Raw genomic sequence first — 21,838 nt, forward strand, 5'->3', positions numbered from 1 at the left:
ATCGGAGGGGATGTGTCCCCTCCGTCCCCCCCGGTTACTACGCCCTTGTAACCAATAGAGGCTGAGTTCAGCCATCTTGGCCACTTTATCTTGCACCCGGGTGCAGGAGGAGGAGCTAAGATGGGGTTGCATTCGCAACCCCTACTGAGGTTCACTACACACATTTTAGATGGTAAAATGGTTAAGATGAGGGTTTTGGTTAGGGTAAGTATTTTTACATCTGATTGAGTTTAGGTTAGCTTTATGTTGTGTTTAATAAAGTTTTCCTGAATTATTCTTGAGTTACTCATGAGATTCATTCGCGGTCCAAGGAAAAAGTAGTGCGTGTCCCGATAGGGCCCCCACGAAGGAATAGGGTCCTGGAACTGCGATCCTGAAACCGCAGCCTCCTGTGTAGCAGGGACATACCACCCTGAACGGGAGCTGAGGCCTGAAACACTATTAATTCAGTTGTTTAAATCCTCATAAGATAACCCACCAAGAGAAGTTCTGCTTTACTTGAAATTTAAATGTTTCTGTAGCGGACGACTTTAGCATACTGAACAATTGCTTCGTTACATTTTATTCGGATTTATCCCGATTATTAAACAGAATGGTTGTTCCACTCATGTGCAAATGAGCTGTCTCAAATGCAAATACAGACCATTTGTATTTTATTGTTTGAAGTATTCTATGTAACACCGCCCAACAGTCATAACAAAATAAATTCCTAAACTGAACAGGAAACTTTGTTCGTAAATATCCTTACGCGTTCATGACACAAATGGTCAGGGTTGAGGAAGGTTAAGGTCAGAGATGCCCTCCAAGAGCGTTATTGATTCAGGCCTACATTTTCCTTATGACTGTATTGGTGATGTACTTTTAATTGCATTCTTCCTTTTGTGTGTTCACAAAAGGAAAAACACAGATTTTCCTGAATTAGAAAGAAATGAGAAGGGACCATTTTTCTCTTATTTCTTCACGATGCTGCCATCTAGCGAGAGACCGATGTATATATATTTATTAACAGACCTATTCTAGCTGACCTATTCTATTATTTTCAGGATGTTGTCTGATGGATATAATTAAAACAAAATTACAGTTCAATTAAAGTCACTATTACAGGCGGCTATATTAGACTCTACAATATTTATATGAAATTGTACTTTATATCAACCATTGGCTGTTTTGGCTAACTTAAATCTTCCATGTTTTTATTTCACTACATTGCATTTATACCTCACCTTGATAACACTTTGATACCTTTTACCCAACATTGTGTGTGTGTGTGTGTGAGTGTGTGTGTGTGTGTGTGTGTGTGTGTGTGTGTGTGTGTGTGTGTGTGTGTGTGTGTGTGTGTGTGTGTGTGTGTGTGTGTGTGCGTGCGTGCGTGTATGTGTGTGAGAATTATTTGTGAAAAATAAAACATATTTTACCAGGGTAACATTCAGGCTTGCATTTAACATAATTGATATATATATACACATAAAGAGCATCAATCAAAAAGATTCAATTTAATAAAAATAGACCTTTTCTCAATATATATATATATATATATATATATATATATATATATATATATATATATATATATATATATATATAACCAAATGAACCAATGGTTCATTTGAATACATTGGGACCAAAGAAATCCATGATTTGGAGTCATGAGCAAGTGGAATTTTTTTGTTAAAAAAAGTATTTCATATTGAGAAGAGATTATACTTTAGACAATTTCAAACATTTAAATAACATTCATGTTTTGTTTTGCTTACACTTCAATATTCAATTATATGTGTGTACTGGGACCTGGTGTTTGCATTTCAAGAAAAACACGTATAAATTAGAAGAAAAGGGGCATGTAGGAATGAAAAAAGCTTTTTACAACGTCAGTCCAGTAGATGGCACCATTGACCCATCCAATAAGAAGGAGACAAACAATATCTGCATTTTCGTCATAGAAGGCACTTAACGACTCTGACTTCATTCTCTGTATAACTTCCAGAGCTAGTTTTTTCATGAGATTTTTTCCAAAGACCTCACTACAGGGAGGGTTTTTGTCTGTCCCCCCCTGCTCATTCATTGCCACGAGTATACAGTTACAGCCAAAACTGCTTCTTCTATCCGCCCATTTCCCACCAATGGGACAGCAGTAAACCAGACCACGATCAAGTGTCGCTTGAAAGAAACTCCCATGTTGTTCGTTGATCCAGTTGTCGAGATTAATGCAAAATGTTTTGCCCAAAAGTTTCACACATAATATAGCACCCCCCTGTTGGCTCTGGTATAACCGCGTTTATAAGGCGTTCACTTCTCACCACGTAACGTCTTGAGCGGGGTCCTCCAAATGTGCGTTATAGGCGAGAGAGAGGGCGGGACTTCCCGTCATGCAAGAGAGGAAGCAATATCTGTTGCATTTACACGGGTTTAGCGGAGAACGGCCAGAGAGAGGGCGGGACTTCCTATAGAGGGATATCAGTCTCTGTAACATGTTTAGGAAAACCTCTGAATTCATCCTCCTTGTCTTTGTTGTTGTTGTTCTTCTTCTTCTCATGTTCTTATTCTTCTCGCTCGGGGAATGTTAACTGGTGTACACAGCTCTAATAGACTGGGAGACTGGGGACTGTTAACTGGTGTACACAGCTCATAGTTAGTAGGCAACCAGGGACTGCTCAACGGCGACCACATCTCACAGAAAGCAAGATGCGGGGACATTGCGTGGCAGCAGACCGAGATAACGCTTCCCTTCACGGCCCTCTCTCAGTCTCTCAGCCTACGTGTGCCTTAAAGTAGTCATGACAGCGCAAAGGGGCATCCTCCTTAATGGATTCCCGACGTTAAGGCTCAATTATTGTTTCAGGTCGACGCAATGCCAACACATGACAACACAGATGCTTCGACGCAGTCGTGAACCTGTTTTGGTTCTGCGTCGGGTTTAAGTGAGCGGAACCAATCCCAGCCCTTGCTGCTGCGTCGCCTCGACGCAAGGCTACAGTTTCTGGGAGGCGGATGTCAGGCCCTTGCGGTGGATGCAAGGAGGGTCCGCAAGGACGTGATGGCTCCGTAAACCCCCCTTGCGTTGCTTCAACGTGGAACCATAATCAGTCCTTTAGGCTTTGGTCATCTTTTGGGGCTTTGCGGCGGGCTTCTGCTGGCGGAGGTGGGCCTGGATCTCCTGCCTGAAGAGCAGCATTCCCAGCTGGCCGTGCGAGGCCTCGTTCATGGCCTTGGTCTGCATGCACATGCGGTACTGGTCCGGGCGTAGCTCGTCTGCGCAGTGCTTCTCGTGCCACAGGTGGAACAGCCCCCTGGAGGGAGCCCGCACCACCAGCAGGTTGCTATGGAGATACTTCCTGTAGAGGTGGACGTCCTCGCCGCCCCAGCCTTTGATGTCCACGTCGAAGCCCCCTAGAGGAGGGAAGGAGGGGAAGGGGTTGGGTGTTGGGGAGGGGCAGGGGGGAAACCGTTGTTAAGGACCCAACTTCATCGCTAAGTAAGAGGCACAAGTCGATGGCCTTATTATTTATTCGAAACAAGGTGTAGGCTAAGGGTAGTTGGTTTTATTTTTATTATTATTTACTAACTGACTTTATAAAAATAATCAAAATCATCATCATCATCATCATCATCATCATCATCATAAACGTCATCATTATCATTATAATTAACTAACCTACTTTATATTCTAAAACGTACATCAACTATTGTAATACTTTTTTCACCCTTTACAACAAGGGTACATTAATTAACTATCATTGGCATTGATGAATTCAGTAATAAGCATTATTATAAGCATAAACATTATTACACAGCATTAGCATAGGGGTGAGGGCAACAACTGACTATATCCGTTGTGTCGCTGCTACAACAAAAACGAGTTGTGATTGATTCAGCTCATCATGATTAAAATATATGATGTTCGTCCCAATCTTTCCTCAAACTGACGTGGGTCAATACCATCATGGCCTACAGGTGTGTGAAACAGTTATCTCACAGTAGGCATTATGATTGGAAGGCATGTTTATGAGCAGGGAACACAGTGATTATTATTGTACATGTTTAAACGTGCCGCTTTACAGTGAAGCATTCTTTCCCTTCTTTTATTTTAATTTCTTTGTTTCTGTTGTCCTGCGTGTCGGAGACCGGCTGAACACGTTATGATATGTTTTGAACTTGGTCTAGGTTAAGAGAAAGGATCTAGAATACCATCAACATAATTATAGTAAGATAAAAAAGAAACGCCATTCTTTTAATATTTGTGTGTTGTTTATTTTTCCAACCAGAAAAGTTTTTTTGTAAAGCTATGCACGATTTTAATCTTGGGCAGGGATTTAGTTGGCGCAAATACCATCATTAGCTCCACCATGATGAAAGCACATTCTGGAACTTTCTGACCCAGTTGAACTCATTCGGTTATTTCCTCAGCAGAAAAATAAAGCTAAGTGGGCCTCTTTGTTAAAACACAGAAAGACAATTATACGAACAAAGCAAAATAACACGTTGTTTCGCATAAATATAAAACCAATGATAGAAGTCTAATTAGTGTGTTTGTGTGTGACCTGTACCTACCTATGTTTACAAAGTCTGATCTGTATTGGCAGGTCATGCCGTAACCAAAATCCCTCCAAAACCCTGTGTCCTTCTTAATCACCTACGAAAGGAAAAGGGAGTTGGTGGTAAATTCACAAAAATGATCTAGCTAACATACACAAACCCACAATCTACTCAACATAAGCACGTTTCTGGGTATTTTTTTCCTTTGCCACTGAAAAGGAAACGGGGCACAGTAAATATTTATATCCCACCCAGAATTGAAAGCAACAACTCTCTGCCCAGGGGTTTTTCCATTAGTGGTTGGCAGTTGTCGGCCCTTGTTTAATGTAGAGGGAAACATCAAATAGTTTGTATTAAACTGCATTACCAGCTGTTGCTGCACAGGTGGGATGTGGTCGGGGCCTCCGTAGATAAGTGTGGGGTTGTACTGGCTGAAGAGCACAGGGTAGAACACCTTTTTACCTGGAAGAAAAGGAAGAAAATATGTGTTAGACCTCTGAACATGGCTGTGGTATGTGTGCTGTGGGGTTGGCTGGCTGTGTATCACACTGTGGCTCGTGTCTGCTTGCGTGTATTTGTTCTGTGATTTGTTTTTTCGTTTTTTGTCAGATTTAGACTATATGCATAGGCCTACTACTTGGAATCTTGGTTTCGTTTCTTGTTCCATAGTATTGGTAGCGTGTTGGAAGCATGTTGGTAGCGTGTAGGTAGCGTGTTGGTAGAGTGTTGGTAGCGTGTTGGTAGAGTGTTGTTAGCGTGTGGGTAGAGTGGTGGTAGAGTGTTGGTAGCGTGTTGGTAGCGTGTTGGTAGAGTGTTGGTAGAGTGTTGGTAGAGTGTTGGTAGAGTGTTGGTAGCGTGTTGGTAGAGTGTTGGTAGAGTGTTGGTAGCGTGTTGGTAGAGTGTTGTTGTAGCGTTTATAGCGTGTCGGTTGCGTGTTGGTAGAGTGTTGTTGCAGCGTTAATAGCGTGTCGGTTGTGTGTTGGTACAGTGTTGTGTGTGTCGGTAGCGTGTGGGCGAGGCTCACCAGGTAGGGTGTTGAGTCGGCAGGTGGTGAGGAAGTCAGCGTTGAAGTAGATGTCCACGTCGCAGAAGAAGAGCAGAACGTTGCCTCCCTTCCAGGCTCGGGCCCCCAGGTCCAGACCCCGGCCCCGGGAAAACTCCTCGTCCAGCTGGATCAGAGTGTAGTTCTTAAAATTTTCCTCCCTATAATATATAAAAAAATGTTGGAACGCCATGAATTTGACAAAGTGTAGGGAAAGAGTGGGCCAGTCGATTAAAAGATAGACGTATTCATGAATTGTTCTGAACATGTTTTCTTAAATATGGTTGTTGTGAGGAATATGCTGTTCTTCAGTTCATTGTAGACATTTGTTCTGCCTGACCTACATCCGGACACATCCAGATCAGTTTATAGCACCTGCTCTCATTCTCTCCGCTCCCTCAATATATTCTCAAAAATAAAACATTTTTGTTGTCAAATTAGAAATGCGTAACTTCTCTGACTCAGAATATTTATTTTACATTTGTATGAAATGATGTGACTCATTGTGTTCCATATTTTGCTCTTTCTATTTGTGTGTGTGTGTGTGTGTGTGTGTGTGTGTGTGTGTGTGTGTGTGTGTGTGTGTGTTTGTGTTTGGGTGTGTGTGAGGTGTGTATTTTGGTTTGTGTGTGGTTCATGTTAGAATTAGAATTAGGGCATTTAGCAGACGCTTTTATCCAAAGCGACTTACATTGGTTAATACACACATTGACACACCGACGGCAGGGTCAACCATGCAAGGCGACAGCCAGCTCGTCAGGAGCAGGCTGTCCCTTACCCTAACCCAAATAAAACAAATTTAAAAAAGTGTGAAATCATGTGTGTGTGTGTGTGTGTGTGTGTGTGTGTGTGTGTGTGTGCATGACAGACAGACAGAGTGAGACACAGGATGTGGTGTTATACTTTCTACAAACGTTTACAAAATAGAAAGTATACAAAAGTTTAATGGGTGACATTTTTAACATTTGCAGACAATCTGAAAAGAGCCCTTGAATACTTTTTCAAGGCTTGCACGATTTTAGGAGCTTTTTAGAAAATCCCCTCCTTAGGGGAAATTCTTGCAGCGCTTATGACACAATTCTAGAATCTCCTGTCAAGTAAATAATAATAATTCATTATATTTAGACAAACGCTTTTCAATGACCCAAAGATGCTTACAGTGAAGGGGGGGACCTAACTCAACACCACCAGTGTGTGTGTGTGTGTGTGTGTGTGTGTGTGTGTGTGTGTGTGTGTGTGTGTGTGTGTGTGTGTGTGTGTGTGTGTGTGTGTGTGTGTGTGTGTGTGTGTGTTTGTGTGAATATGCGTGTGTTTGTGTGTGAATATGTGCGTGTGTGTCCGCTGTTTGTGTGTGGAGTGCGTGTATGTGGCGGGGGGGTCATTGTTTGGCCATGTTATAATTTCTATAAAATCCAGGTGTAAGAGGTTAAACACTGGTGAAATACAGGTGAAATACACGTTAAATACAGGTCCAAACAGTTAAATACTGGTTAAATACAGAGTAAACACACCTAAATACATTGGATTTATAATTTTATCAGTGACTTGCACAGGACTCACGCTTCAACCTTGTTGAACACAAAGAAATAATTCAAACGTTCACAGCAACTCTCATTTAGGTGTTCAAAATGTGCATTCGATGCAACACACCTTCATGGACAGGTAATCATAAAACTATATTGAAAACACATCTATTAATAGTAGGATGTGGTGGTGGATGTGGACGTGGATGCGACAGGAAATGCATCCCATCTGTTTACAGTGGGTGTAGTTTGCGCTAAATACCAAAAAGAGGTCAAAACTGAGTTTGATAAACACTCAAGTACCGTATCTGACACACATACACAGATCCTATTAGTTCTGCTGTCACGGGACGGAGGAAGACTTGGTGTGTGTGCGTGCAGTCGTGCGTGCGTGTGTGATCATCTGTGTGCTTGCCTCCTCTATCTTGTCGCTTGTTTGTCCTTGTGTTCAAGAGATAAGAGTGATGTTCATAGACGTTGATGTGTGTGAAACGAAAGGAAGCCTGAACTCTTCCTGGATTCATCTTGGTTGTGTTTCTGATGATGATATGTAACATAGAAGATGCAATATCTGTCTCTGCCTGTATTTCATCATATCGTGTCATCTGTGTGTGACTGTGTGTGTGTGTTTGTGGGTGTGTGTGTGTGTGTGTGTGTGTGTGTGTGTGTGTGTGTGTTTGTGTGTGTGTGTGTGTGTGTGTGTGTGTGTGTGTTTGTGTCTGTGTTTTTGTGTGTGTTAGCTCTCGGAATGTAATCTTACTTTTGTCAGACATCATATCATGTCGTTCATCTTAAGCAATCAAACACGTGCATGCTTGCACACGAATGCACGCACGCACGCACACACAAATACACACACACACACACACACACACACTCTTCTGCACCTTTTCCTCACCGTAGGATTCTTATCATTGTGTGTGTGTGTGTTTGTTTCCCCCTAGCAAGCCCTTCCTCCTACCCTTCTATATTCTCTGCTCAATCTCCCTTCTCCTCCAAGGCTCAGTCTATTGCTCTGTGCTATTATAATATCTCATACTCTGAAATATTATTCATATGTATTGCTAGATCTCTTCTGAGCTCCCTGCCCTCCATAGCCTTGTGTAAACACCCTTCCTCCCTTTCTCTCTAACCACACTTCCTCTCTACTATTTTTGCAGAGCCCTTACACATTTCAGTCCTTTCAAGTATATTTTGCTGTAGATGTATTATTTATCATTATCAGATCATTGCGCTGTTTGAGCCTCTGGAATCAGAGATTTGGATTTGGATTTTGAATTACATGCATATTTATTTATATGGGATAGGTTGATAAATGTGTACCCCAGTGCTGTATTTATATGAGCACCTATTTATCTAATTTGTAATAGCTTCCTAAAAGTTGTAATATTTTGCTATATGTGATGTTAAAGCAATACCTATATAAAAGTTGGTAAAGCTGGTTGAGCTAATGCCAAAACAACAGGCTTACTGTCCTTCCCATTGAGAGGAGCTGAGTGTTTTGGCTAACTTGAGTTGTTATCTGGGTGTGACATTCCTGGTGTGTCCAGTCTCAGACGCATTTCACATTTATAAAAGCAATGTCTGTCCGGAGAACTAGACTTATTAAGAGCTACAATGCTATCACTTCAGTCATTGCTGGCAACTTGTCCTGGCTGAAATATCATCTTGATTTGCACTTACTGTACTGTACCAGGACTAAATTTCACAAAATAGCACTTAAGTACAATGCTTGCGTTTACCTGCTTAAAGCAAGAGTGTAGAACACTGAAAATGGTGAAAACTGAGAACTCCAGGACCAATTCATACTATAATTGAATGAAATTGAAATTGGATTTACAGAGCAGGTCAGTGTCAGACCAGATCAGCTTTGAAAGAAGCATGTGGCGAGTTGGTGTCTCTACTTTACAGTTAGGTATAGGGGATCCATAGTAGAACTAGGATTGACAATGTTTTAGTGTAACCAATAAGACAATGAAAAACAAAGCTATTTGGACTATGAACTTGTTTTAGTGTAACCAATAAGACAATGAAAAACAAAGCTATTTGGACTATGAACTTGTTTTAGTGTAACCAATAAGACAATGAAAAACAAAGCTATTTGGACTATGAACTTTTCTATCCCTCCTTTCTCGTTTCTTCTATTTTCTTTTCAACCATTCACTCATTCTCCATTTGTCACTCAGACTTTTTATATTCCTCCTAATCCCAACAATTTGGGAAATGTGCAGCTTTTCCCTTGAGCCCCACAGACAGACAGACAGACAGACAGACAGACAGACAGACAGACAGACAGACAGACAGAGACGGAGATGGATTCAAGGCCATACTAAACCGTCCAGGCAAACGATATTGCCATGGCAACAAATCTCATAGCATATGCAGCTTGATTCAAAAAACGAATAAAGTAAGTATAACCCCCCTCCTTATTTTATTTTAACATGTAAATGTTAAATCTAAATAGAGGGGTGGGGTCTGACCTAACAGTGTCAGACGTTATGTCTAACAAGACAGTGGGGTGTTTGTGACCTCTGGGCTGTGATTTCACTCACCTGGATGTGTTCTCCAGAATGCTGCGCACTTCTTCGACCTGTTCCTTCCCGAAATACACCACTGTCAGATGGACCAGACCATCCTGGCGCACACACACCTCCCTGTACACACACACACACACACACACACACAGACACAACCCCCCCCCCACACACACACACACACACACACACACAAACACAGTGAAGGACGAAAGATAAGAGCTTGGCTCACAGTTATTGTGTGTGCTTTCTGAAGGGGAACTTTAGGAAGGAAGAGAGCATTTACATCAGAGGATGTTTAAAAATATACCCGAGAGTGAGAGAGAGAGAGAGAGAGAGAGAGAGAGAGAGAGAGAGAAGAGAGAGAGAGAGAGAGAGAGAGAGAGAGTGAGAGAGAGTGAGAGAGAGAGAGAGGGGGGGGATAGGGGGGTGGGGCGGAGAGAAAGAGTGGAGACTAGAACTGCAAGCTTTTTGACCAAGATGTTTCCAGCAGTCCACTCAGATAAAAAATGATTCATGCACATATGCACACACACACACACACACACACACACACACACACACACACACACACACACACACACACACACACACACACACACACACTGTAGAAGTATTTTCCTCAATACGGATTAGGCTCAAAGTGTTTACTCAGCAGCTCCTTTGCGTACCCCTTCAGCAGGCCGACTGTGGCTAACAGGGTCTTATACGAGCTCTGCTCCGGGCTGGGGGGCTTGTTAATGGCCGGCAGGACTGCTGCTCTAGAATAGCTTTGATAAGCACTACCTAGTAAATAACCCAGTACAACCTTTGTACTGTTTTATAAGGAAATGAATCAAAACATCGGGGTTAACCTGACCTGAATTCTGTTTTTGCATTGGTCACGCAATCATGCATAATTATTTTTTATTATTATTATTGTCCTATGTCACGCTTTCACGTTGAACTATGCTTAATGGCATGTGGCTCAGGAGGTAGAGTGGGTTGACCGGTAACCGGAAGGTTGCTAGTTCAACTTTCTTGAAAATAAAGTTGAATCTCATTAGAGATTACGAAAAAAGTCTTATTCTTCGTCTGAATGAGCCACCAACAATCTGACCCGTTCAGATCCTTCACAGCCCTCTCTGGATGCTTATGATTCCATCGAAGTTCAATTAAATTAAAAAAGTTGTAAAAGGTAACTGCAGTGATGGCTTACACAACTTTCATCATCTAATATTTGATTACACAAGGCAAGGCCAGACACATCGTCAATACCAGTAATGTATTGTGTACTGCATAAATCGACCCCGACGGAAAGAAAAATGTACAGATCAATGCCTCAAGCAACAGGCCTGGCTCCAACCAAAATGCAGGGAAAGCCAAGTTTAATGGGTGAGACTTCAGACTACAGACTACACAGGCCGGTGTCTCACTTGAAGTTCTGCATGAACTGCTTAAAGGTGTCGGTGCGTCGGGCCAGCGGGACCACGATGTTGATGGGGATGTTGCTGGTGTCGACCCTCTCGTTCTTCACCTTCATCAGGGGTCCAAACGGCCGGAACAGCACCATGCGCCGGAAGTCCCTCTTGGCAGCCCCCCTGAAGGTCAGTTCGTACATGGTGCCCTTGTCCTTCTCCGTCCGGGTGATGCCTAGGTGGTCGAGAACAAACATGGATTCAGGTTACGCTCTCCGGTAAGAGCAGGTTTGCTCTTTTGTGAGATTGTTGAGGCGTAGACTGTGGTTAGGGGGTGCTGGAGGCTGTTTGGTTTGATACCCACAACCTAATGGTGTGTTTGAGGTGACTCGTACACCAACCGCACGAGTTCCTCTTGTGACGTTATTACCTGGCTTGGAGCACTTATAGCGGGCCCGTTTGTCGTCGTCATCATTGGCTAGTCATTGTGATTGTTAGCTACATTAGCCTCTTTAGCAAACCAGCTCGAAAACAAACCGCACAACTTTACATTGTATCGCACGCACAGCAAGACCGTGCAATGCACAAATTGGTGACCGGATTAAAGCAGCAATCAAGTGTGTAAACATTAATATGACCAACGTGGTACAAATACAAAGAAAATACATCACAACCTCACTGAGTTCAGTCAACCTCACTGAACTTGGTGGACTCGCAGAATCCCGAGTGGGACTGACTGAAAGGGAGCGTTCCTCCTTTAAATGCCGCAAGAAAGCTTTGCAACTCGTGCGGATAGTGTATGAGGCATCTCAAACACACCATTACCCTGTGTTGGGTAAGAGCAAGATGCCTTGAGTAAGATGCCTAACCTGGAGCAAGATGCCTAACCCCTACCTTCTCCGTAATTAAGGAATAAACCAAGAGGGGCTGTCTCGTTATTGGGAAATATCGAACGACCAGGTGGTGGTGGAGGTGGAGGAATAGCTGAGGTTGATTGGATTATAGCGCAGTGGCCAACACTGATTAGCTAGTGAGTTAGTTTGACTGTTAGTGCTTTGAGAACATTGTTTTTTTTTCATTTTCAAGGAAACATCTGGTCGATGGCTGTATTGTAGACATGTATCTGAATGCATTGTTTGCCAGGGATAAAATAGATGAAAATTCAGTAAGTAGTGACTTCTGTAGTCTGTTATGTCTGACATACATCTTGGATGGCACACAAACTACACTTTTGTGCTTGGGTCACTCTTTCTGATTTGTGTTAACCACCAAAATGGCTTCTATATCAAACGAGGATTTTCGGCTCCAGACACTACATCAAATTGATTTGTCTTCTATTTGCCTGCACTTCTTTGTGAGAGACGAGTGATATGTGTACATCTGGCTATTGGACATCTGATGCGTGTTGTGCATGTCCCTATCTGCTCTCTCGGGAACTCAATGCAAGCTCAGATACCCGGGAAACAGCTGCACACACACTCACATACAAACCCACAAGTCCACCAAAGCTTGCACGCTCACACACATACACACACACATACACACGGAGAAACACACACAGACACACATGAAAGCACACACCCACCCACCCACACACCCCCCCCCCCACACACACACACACACACACACACACACACACACACACACACATTAACACACATAGGGAAGCACCCACACACATACATACACACAAACACACTCAGAAACACACTTACACACACACTTACACACACACACACACACACACACACATTAACACACATAGGGAAGCACCCACACACATACATACACACAAACACACTCAGAAACACACTTACACACACACTTACACACACACACACACACACACACACACACACACACAGATGGACGGAAGGATGGATGTGTGTATAAAAACAAGATAAAAGAACAAGGATAGGACAAAGCCACTGAGAATTTATGAAGAGCAGAATTACCATAACACAAGGGAAATAATGGATATAAGACAAAGAGGAAGTAATTGCATACAGAAAGAAGAGGGAGAGAGAGAGACAGAGAGAGAGAGAAAGAAAATGAGAGAGAGTGAGAGAGAGAGCGAGCGAGCGAGAGAGAGAGAGAGAGAGAGAGAGAGAGAGAGAGAGAGAGAGAGAGAAAGAGAGAGACTATGTGCTAGTAATGACTTCCTGTAATAAAAGCCCGGGGACGTACAATCTCATCTCCCATAGGGATCTGGTTGGTTGCACACTTTAAATATGTAAGATATAGATCATTCAAAGTATAAGCCCCTCGCTCCCTCTAACGGTCTTCCTTTTCCTATTCCTCTGGCTCCTAGCTCTCTTATCCTTCCTCTCAGAACCCAGCACACTTTGGGTACATGATGGATGGTTCTGGACGCACGATATTAACGTTTATAAGATTTATCATAAACTTTACACGCCTTTTTGCTTCAGAAAGTCGGGAGTCAGCAACTTGAACACGCAGTGGCTGTGCAGCTCGACTGATCGGAATAAACAAAGAGTTTGCACAGTGAGTTTCTCCTGAGGCGTCTCTTGCCCTCTCTGCTGCTAACGTCTCTCTTCCCTCCCTCCCCTCCTCAAATCATCTGCAATACACAATAGACCCTCCCCCACCCCCACCCCCACATTATCATCATCATCATCATCATCATCATCATCATCATCATCATCACCCTTTATCAGTTGGCTTTCAATGTGCCGCAGAAAAACGAAAGTAAACCAAAAAAGGGGGCAGCGATGACATTCGAGACGGGCGTAAAACCGCCGCTCACCCTCCACGAAGTCGGACGGCGTGTAGACCTTCTCCGCCGCGGCGGCGGCCGCGCCCCCCCGCCCCCCGGGACGGCGGGGGGGCGCGGCGTTGAGGGCGAGCAGCGCCGTCTCCAGGGCCTCGCCCAGCTCCTCCCGGCGGTCCCGCCTCACGGGCTTCTCCTCGGGGTGCCTGGTGAGCCCCGTCTCCAGCTGGTACACCCGCTGCAGGGTGAAGCTCTGGAAGGGCGCCACGGCGTACTCGCTGGCCAGCCGCGCGCCCACACTCACCTCCGCCCGCGACAGCTGGCTGGCCAGGAACTCCTGGAGGTCCGCCTGCTGGCTCCTGGCGCCGCCCGGGACCCCGTCCCCTACGGCCGCCGCTCCTCCTCCTCCCCGAGCGGCGGCGGCGGCGGCGGCGGCGGCGGGCCCCTGCGGCGGCGGGGGGCCCCCTCCCCTGCTGCTGGAGGCCCTGTCCAGCGTCTCCTGCACCCCCTTGAGCTGCAGGCTGCGCTCCTGCAGCGCCTCCTTCAGCTGGGAGATCTGGGACTTCAGGGAGGAGATGTGGAGCCGGTGCTGCTCCTCTCGCTCCTGCAGGAGCAGCTGGTAGGACTGTCCCCCCGGGGGCCCGCCTCCTCCGACTCCTGCTCTTGGGCGCCGGGGGGCCCCAGGCGCTCCCCCCGGCGCCCCCCCCAGGGAGGGGAGGGTGTGGCCCGGGAGCTGGGCGTCGGGGTGGGGCGGGCTACAGTTCATGACGTAGAGGAGGGACAGGGTGCAGCAGACCAACACGAGCACCCCGCCCACACGGGACGCCCAGGAGAGCAGGCCGCGGCGAAGCATCATGGCACGCACACACACTCTCGCGCGCATGCACACACACACACACACACACACACACACACACACACACACGAGACTCACAAAAGGGGTCAAATTCTAAAGCCCAAAGCACAGGGCTGTGTAGGGACGGATGCAGAATGGTGTTTTTGATTATTCATGTCCAGCAGGCCCTAATGAAGCAAACAGGGAAACACAGCCCGCTACCTTCACGCTGTGTGGGCTTCCATCCATTCAAATCAATATGATGCTATTTATTTTCATGAGGTTGATTATTCACATTGATTTCTTGCTGAGCTAATTAGTATGACTGAATTTTCGCAGGTTGCGCCATCTCTGACGATAAGGGTGATAAGCTTGCTTTTTTAATTGGCCTCATCAATTATCTCAGGCCTCGTACGAAAAGGTCTTTTTTTCGCCTTTCCTGGTTTTCAATCAGCCGTCGTCTTGGAGACCTCTTTGATGTTTCTGACCCGATCATGTACTATTTTGCCGCACATCATGGTGCCACATGTTCTTCCCTCTTCCCGTCTTGATTCACGACACCCTTGCGCTTTAATCTTGAAAAAAAATGAATTCCTTCATGTATTCCGTCACGGTTTGTGGAATGTTCAGAAGTAGTCCAGAAATAGTCCAGACGCGAGTGGAGGAAAAATCGTTGTAACCTTTTTAGGGTTTAAGGCAAACTAAGCATGGTGACACCACCTCAGGGCAGGAGGTGGAGCCAACGGAGGGGCCAGACACTACGTCCGATGAGAAAGCAGGCTCTCGCAGGTCCCTGGGGGTCTCTTCAGAAGATGCATAGTTCCTCTGTGAGTGTTCTAGAAACCGGGGGTCAAAGGAGATGAGTGGGTGGTTGGGGTTGAGAGAGAGAGAGAGAGAGAGAGAGAGAGAGAGAGAGAGAGAGAGAGAGAGAGAGAGAGAGAGAGAGAGAGAGAGATGGTGTGTGTGAGAGAGAGAGAGAGAGAGAGAGAGAGCGAGAGGGGAAGGAGAGAGAGAGAGAGAGAGTAGAAGAAAGGAGGAGATGAGGAGAGGGAAGGGAACAGGGGGGAGGAGAGAGGAGAGGACATAAGAGAAGAGGAGAGGAGAGGATAAGGGAGAACAGAGGAGAGCAGAGGGGGGAGGGGGAGGGGGGAGGGGGGAGGTTCCAGACACATTAACAGACATGGGAAGAGAAAGAGAGATCGTTTGTTATTTGATTAAGTGTCAAACATTGCTAAACAAATCTCTGCAGTGTACACATCAGCTGTTAACATTACAGCTCCATCAGTCTGTTCCTTGTCTATATAAATGACCCCGACTCGGAAGTAAATCTAGTGCGCTGCTCAGACTATTTGTCAAGCTTTCCCTATGCTATAAGCTAGTTTGCACAAATATATCATTCTAGTGTGGCCCATGTGGGCCATATCTGGCAACACACCAAATAGGTAAATTAAAAAAACCTGAGTAAACAGGGGAGGGGGAATACAAAATGAGGAATTACCCTCCCAGGATGGCTACCAGTCCAACAAATGACATGTGGTTGCTCTATTGAAAGCCACCCAGATCACAACTTTACCAGTCCATTCTGGCGGGGCGGGTGAGTATGTCTAAGGCGATAACTATTTGTACTACCCTCGGCCAAACATAAGCACTGCTCTGAGACTAAGGCCACTGCAGAACAATATAATCAGTGATGTGTGAAAGTGTGTGTGTGTGTGTGTGTGCGTACGCGCCCGTGTGCCTCTGTGTGTGTGTGTGTATAAGGTCTGTGGAAAAGCAGAGAGAAAGAAACTAGGCTTCATTCAGACGCTGTCTAAAACACACACTGCTGTGGTATATGATCGTCATCATGTAGGTATAACATTAATAAGTGTATGCTACACGTGAACCTCCTAAGATGGCGCAATTTGAGTGGTTCGCTATCTCGTGATCCCATGATTGAGATCTCAAACTTAGGATATTGTTTTGCGCGTGTGACGGTCGTCTTGTCACGCTAATAACAACAAATAAACTGCTAATAAAAACCAATAAATCCCGACAAAAAGTGTTATCTTGTTTATTTTTGGAGTGTTCACATGTAGAATATGCTAAAACAAACATTCACCTCTTCTGCGAATAATTGTTAATTATATATATAAAACACCTCTATAAATATGTATACATTTGTTTTTTAATATAAATTATTTAGAGTTCAGCTGAGAGCTAAACCTACAGAGGGAAAGTAGGCTGAAAAGCACATTCAAAACCTTTCTATCCAGTTTGTGTGTGTGAGGGGTGTGTGTGTATTTTGGTGTGAATGTGTGAATGCTTACGATTATTAAAACATATCCTCATGTGCATCGCGGTGTTGCCATGAATTGGGAGACTGTCAATGTATCTGTATACTCGTGCCTGGCCCGAACTGTAAGAATACAGTTTCTCTCTCCCACACACACACACACACACACACACACACACACACACACACACACGCACGCACGCACGCACGCACGCACACACACATGCACGCACACACACACACACATACACACACACACGCACACACACACACAGTTGGGCCTTTGACAACGTGGCGAGGTGAAGCCAATCCTGAAGAAAGGATTAGTATATTGCACCAGTGAATACTTCACTGTGTCTCCCAGTGTTTGAATAAGTGCAGACAGAGCTCTACCTCGGCCAGAACCCTCCACAACGCTTTTGAGAGGACATTTTCTCCTCCTGGGGTCGCTCCAGGGTAGCACACTATACAGCCAACTACATGGCTGCTGTAAAGCCAGCCATGCCGTCTCTTAAGGCTACACTTCATACACCTCTATCGCTAGAAGCCAGAGGGAAAACACACAATGCGCCATTAAATTGCTTCCAGCTGCCGCGCTGCTGTGGGTTTCATCGATTACAAGGGGTTGTGTTATTCCTACTAACACGAACGAGACGAGGAGGAAACGAACACTCATTCAAATCATTAGGTCATGTCTCAGGATAAATGACTCGCAGTTTCCTTGTTTAAACTGCCTGCCTGTTTTTTTTTTTCATCATCCTTTTTTTCTGTCATTATACTGCCTGGCCCGAGGGTTAGGGTTAGCCTAATATGGGATCCGGGTGTCAATGCTATAGCAGAAGGGGGTTAGGGGGGGTTGTGCCTGGTTTCCTGTTTTGTAAAAGAGATATTTTAACCAAAGAGAAGCTTTCAAGGGATTTTATCACAGGTATTTCTACCGTGGCAGGTCTAAACAGTGTTGATTTGAAACCCTCACGTTTTTTTACTGTTTGCCAGTGCTAGACAATTCTGCGATCACTGTTAACAGCCAATAATGCACTTACAAATCCCCGCTTCCAGCAACATGATTAGAGAAAACAAATAAGCAGTATTAGAAAATACCCACTACAGCAAGATTTGAGCTCGAACGGGGTAGTCTAGTCTGATTTGTGAGACCAGTGTTATGCTTATAACTCTATTGTCTAATAAAATGCGACTAATGCGCATCTTAGCTTCCTTAAAGAAGGTGCTCCCAAGTCCAGCTAATCTATTCAATGCTGTTGAGTCCTGAGGGAGAGATTCATCATTGAGGACGTGCTGGGTGGGTGACGGTTGGGCACTGGGGGAGTTTAATCCACAGACTCCCACTGCTGAGTTCATTCAGTACTGTCTGGCACTGACTTCCAGTGTGGATCGGTTGAACAGCCATCATAAATCATAAGCCATCTGACTAACAGCTCACATTCAGTACTTCAAATGGCCCAATTCATTACAACATCTGCATGTCATTTTTTTTAATCAAATCAATATAAGTACAGCATCCTCAATGTTGCATCGATAGCCCCATCTAAATGGGAACGGGATACTAGGGTTCGGGGTCCATAAACCAAACTGTCCCTGAACACAGTTTGGCACTTTCAATCGTTTCCTGCTGTTCTGACTTCATTTGCCTATAACTCAGACTTGGAATGAATGTTTTTTTAACCGCGGCTAAACCGTAAAGCCACCACATTTCACAACAGCCAAGCCGAACCCACACTGACTTAACTGTTGGATAATGTAACAGTTCCTTGCTTTAATCCCTTCCTCCACTGCCACCCTTCTGTGATCTTCTGGACAGTGTTGTCATGGTTTCTAACTGGCCCTTCCTCTTCTGATGCTTCTTCTTTTCCAGGGCTGTTAACGAGCCTTAGCTCGAGCTATTTAAATGCAACACATAAGACACATGTTACTGTGTCATCATCAAAGAGCAGGACATAATAGGAGAGGGGGGAAGAGGGAAGGGATATGAGAGGAGAGGAAAGGAGGGGGAGAGGAGAGGGGAGGAGAAGGAGAGGAGAGGAGAGGAGAGGAGAGGAGAGGAGAGGAGAGGAGAGGGAGAGGAGAGTAAATGACAAGAGAGGAGAGGGAGAATAGGGGAGAGGAAAGAGGGAGAAAGGAGAGAAGATCAGGGGAGAGGGGAGAAGAGTAGAGGAGGGAGAGTAGGGGAGGGGAGAGGAGAGGGAGAGTAGGGGAGGGGAGAGGAAAGAAGAGGGAGAGGAGAGTAAATGACGGGAGAGAAGTGGGAGAGTAGGGGAGAGGAGAGAGGAAAGAAGAGGAGGGGAGAGGAGGAGAGGAGAGAGGAAGAGAGAGGAGAGGAAGGGAGGGAGGGGATGTGAGAGGAGAGGAGGGTAGGAGAGAGGAAAGGAGAGGAGATGGGGGGGAGAGGCGAGCAGGAAGAGGGGAGCACAGGAAATGTGAGGGAGAAGAGAGGAGAAAAAAAACCCCTGAACACAGAGTGTGAGGGAGAAGCAGAGAGGGTCTCAGATTCCCTCAGGTGATTCGGCGTCCCCCTCATTAGGGGAGGTTTTTCCATGCCCTGTCCCGGAAGGTTCTCTGCCTTCCAACTCCTGGAATGCCCTAAAACACACATGTTCTTCTATTCCACTACAGGCAGTCCCTGTCCAAGTCCCTCTTCCTGCTTCCCCCCCCCCCCCCCCCGCGCGCCTCAAAATCCATGTTTCACTCTTAGGGCCATGCTATTAAGTCATTTAATAGTCCAGTTGGCTATTTAGAAGACTGTTTAGTCCTCTAGAATTACAGTAAATTCAGATACATGCTAGGTAGCAGCATGTGGGAGCTTTGGCACCACTTTCTCAAGGATGCCTGCGAGGTAAGACTGGGCACTCTGACTGGGGTGCAAACCAAAAACCTTTCAAATGGGATATAAACACACTAAACTGCTATCTCTATCATTCCAGTCAAGATCAAGTTGGAGAATAAAGAAAGTAAGAAAGAAAAAGAAAGAAAGAAAGAAAGAAAGAAAGAAAGAAAGAAAGAAAGAAAGAAAGAAAGAAAGAAAGAAAGAAAGAAAGACTGATATACAGAGTCTGTAATTCTAAACTCCAATCCAAATGCACAGCAGGAAACCTGCAGTCATAAAGTTTCTGACAACAAATTAGAAACATCAACCAACAATGTAATCTCTGCTCCGCCCCATCAACAATTATTCGGGATTTCCTGTATCAATAAATCACGATGAGGAAAGAAAGAAAATGGAAATACCATCTTGAAAGATTAATTACAACCCTAACCCTGGGTGTTGGGGTAAATGAGGAGAGGAGGTGTGTCTGTGTGTATATGTGTCCATATATCTGTGTGTTTGTGTGTGTGTGTGTGTGTGTGTGTGTGTGTGTGTGTGTGTGTGTGTGTGTGTGTGTATGCATGAATTACAATAGTCTACAGGGTAATTCCAGAGCACTGCTGTCACCACCCTCCCCAGCTATCTGGCATAACCAGCTCTGTTGCACTATATCTTTGCGCTGTCGCCGTGAGAAATGATCATAGAGTCTTGAATGCCCCATTGCTATTATAATTAGTAACTTTCATTGACGTGTCTTTGTCTTATTGTAAACATCCACTGAATTGACCCTGACGAGGGAGATTGGGCTACAGTGTCGCTCTTTGGGGAAGTTACATCATTGTCAGTGAAGGCGTTGGAGTGTGACTGGAGGAACAGTTGGTTGACATCGGTGCCTCTATGGAAAGGGAACTGCGGTCTGATCTAAGTAACGTGAGAAATAAGGGGTCCTTCCCAAGGGGGATGAGCTCATAGACACGCACACACACTACATAAGTGCACACATACACACAAAGATATACAAATTCCTTTCCACAGACAAATTCACACACGTACACATACGCATTCTCACAGGCACACACACACACACACACACACAAACACACACACACACACATTCTCACAAACACATTCTCACACAAACACGGACACACACACACACACACACACACACACACACACACACACACACACACACCAAGACTCCCTAGCAGCGATTGTACATTAGAAGTTAGAACTGTCAAACAAGCCCCAACACCACACATGCTAATGTATTCATCTCACTTGAAATATAGTCAAATAAATGTGGGGAAACTAGCGGGAGGTGTGAAATCAATTATTTGACTGCAAGGTGCTTATAACTAACAGACCTAAAAAGGATTAGAACCATTTCCCTGAGGATAATCACGACCAGCAAGCCGTCAACATGCAGAGATTGTGTGTGCATGTGTGTGTTCGTGCGTGCCTGCATGTGTGTGTGTTTGTGTGTGTGTGTTTCTGTGTATGCATGAATTACAATGTAGTCTACAGAGTAATAACAGAGCACTGTTGAGGTGAACATCTAAACCGAACCATCTCATAATTGTCATCATCAGCTACTCCTCGCGCTACTTGAATTTGTTTTAAATTCGTCCAACAACAAAAAAAAGTAACAATTTATTAAGGAACGAATAAATACAAATCCTCTAAGTACGCCTACATATATCTAATTCAGGCTAACTATCACAATGTCCGCATGGCTTAGATGCTCTTCATTTTCTAATATAATTAACGATTAACACAAAGCTACATTGTTAATTATTCAACAGCTCCCCTTCCCTCACTTACCTCCGCGTGCTTCTGAGTTCTCTGACGAGAGGGATAGCCCAGTCCGCGAGCGCAACTCGTCGTGGCGGACGTGTCATACAAGCGTGTGTGTGTGTGTGTGTGTGTGTGTGTGTGTGTGTGTGTGTGTGTGTGTGCGTGTGTGTGTGTGCGTGTGTGTGTGTGTGTGTGTGTGTGTGCGTTAGCGTGTGTGTGTGTGTGTGTGTGTGTGTGTGTGTGTGTGTGTGTGTGTGTGTCTGAATATGTGAGAAACACTCGACTCTGAACGAAGTCTGAGTGTGACCTGAGGAATATCGCTGGTCCCACCCACTCGCCTCCTCGGATGC

At 44.9% G+C, this 21,838-nt stretch overlaps 1 protein-coding gene across 2 annotated transcripts; it reads right to left on the bottom strand.

The window, feature by feature from the left end:
- Positions 1 to 1,590: 1,590 nt before the first annotated feature.
- csgalnact1a (chondroitin sulfate N-acetylgalactosaminyltransferase 1a) lies at positions 1,591 to 21,760 on the bottom strand. 2 transcript variants are annotated; one of them, XM_079734873.1, is made up of 9 exons: positions 21,516 to 21,760; positions 13,879 to 15,431; positions 13,797 to 13,833; positions 11,048 to 11,264; positions 9,651 to 9,752; positions 5,558 to 5,736; positions 4,901 to 4,995; positions 4,549 to 4,630; positions 1,591 to 3,387 (listed from the first exon to the last, which is right to left on the bottom strand). In XM_079734873.1, the coding sequence occupies exons 2-9, from the start codon at positions 14,641 to 14,643 to the stop codon at positions 3,089 to 3,091; spliced, it is 1,776 nt and encodes a 591-aa protein (XP_079590999.1). In that variant the 5' UTR covers positions 14,644 to 15,431; positions 21,516 to 21,760; the 3' UTR covers positions 1,591 to 3,088. The 2 variants fall into 2 exon arrangements, with proteins under 2 accessions (XP_079590999.1, XP_079590998.1); XM_079734872.1 differs by having other exon boundaries at positions 13,797 to 15,431.
- Positions 21,761 to 21,838: the final 78 nt, after the last annotated feature.

This window comes from Pollachius pollachius, assembly GCF_949987615.1.
Source record: "Pollachius pollachius genome assembly, chromosome: 4".
NCBI lineage: Eukaryota > Metazoa > Chordata > Actinopteri > Gadiformes > Gadidae > Pollachius > Pollachius pollachius.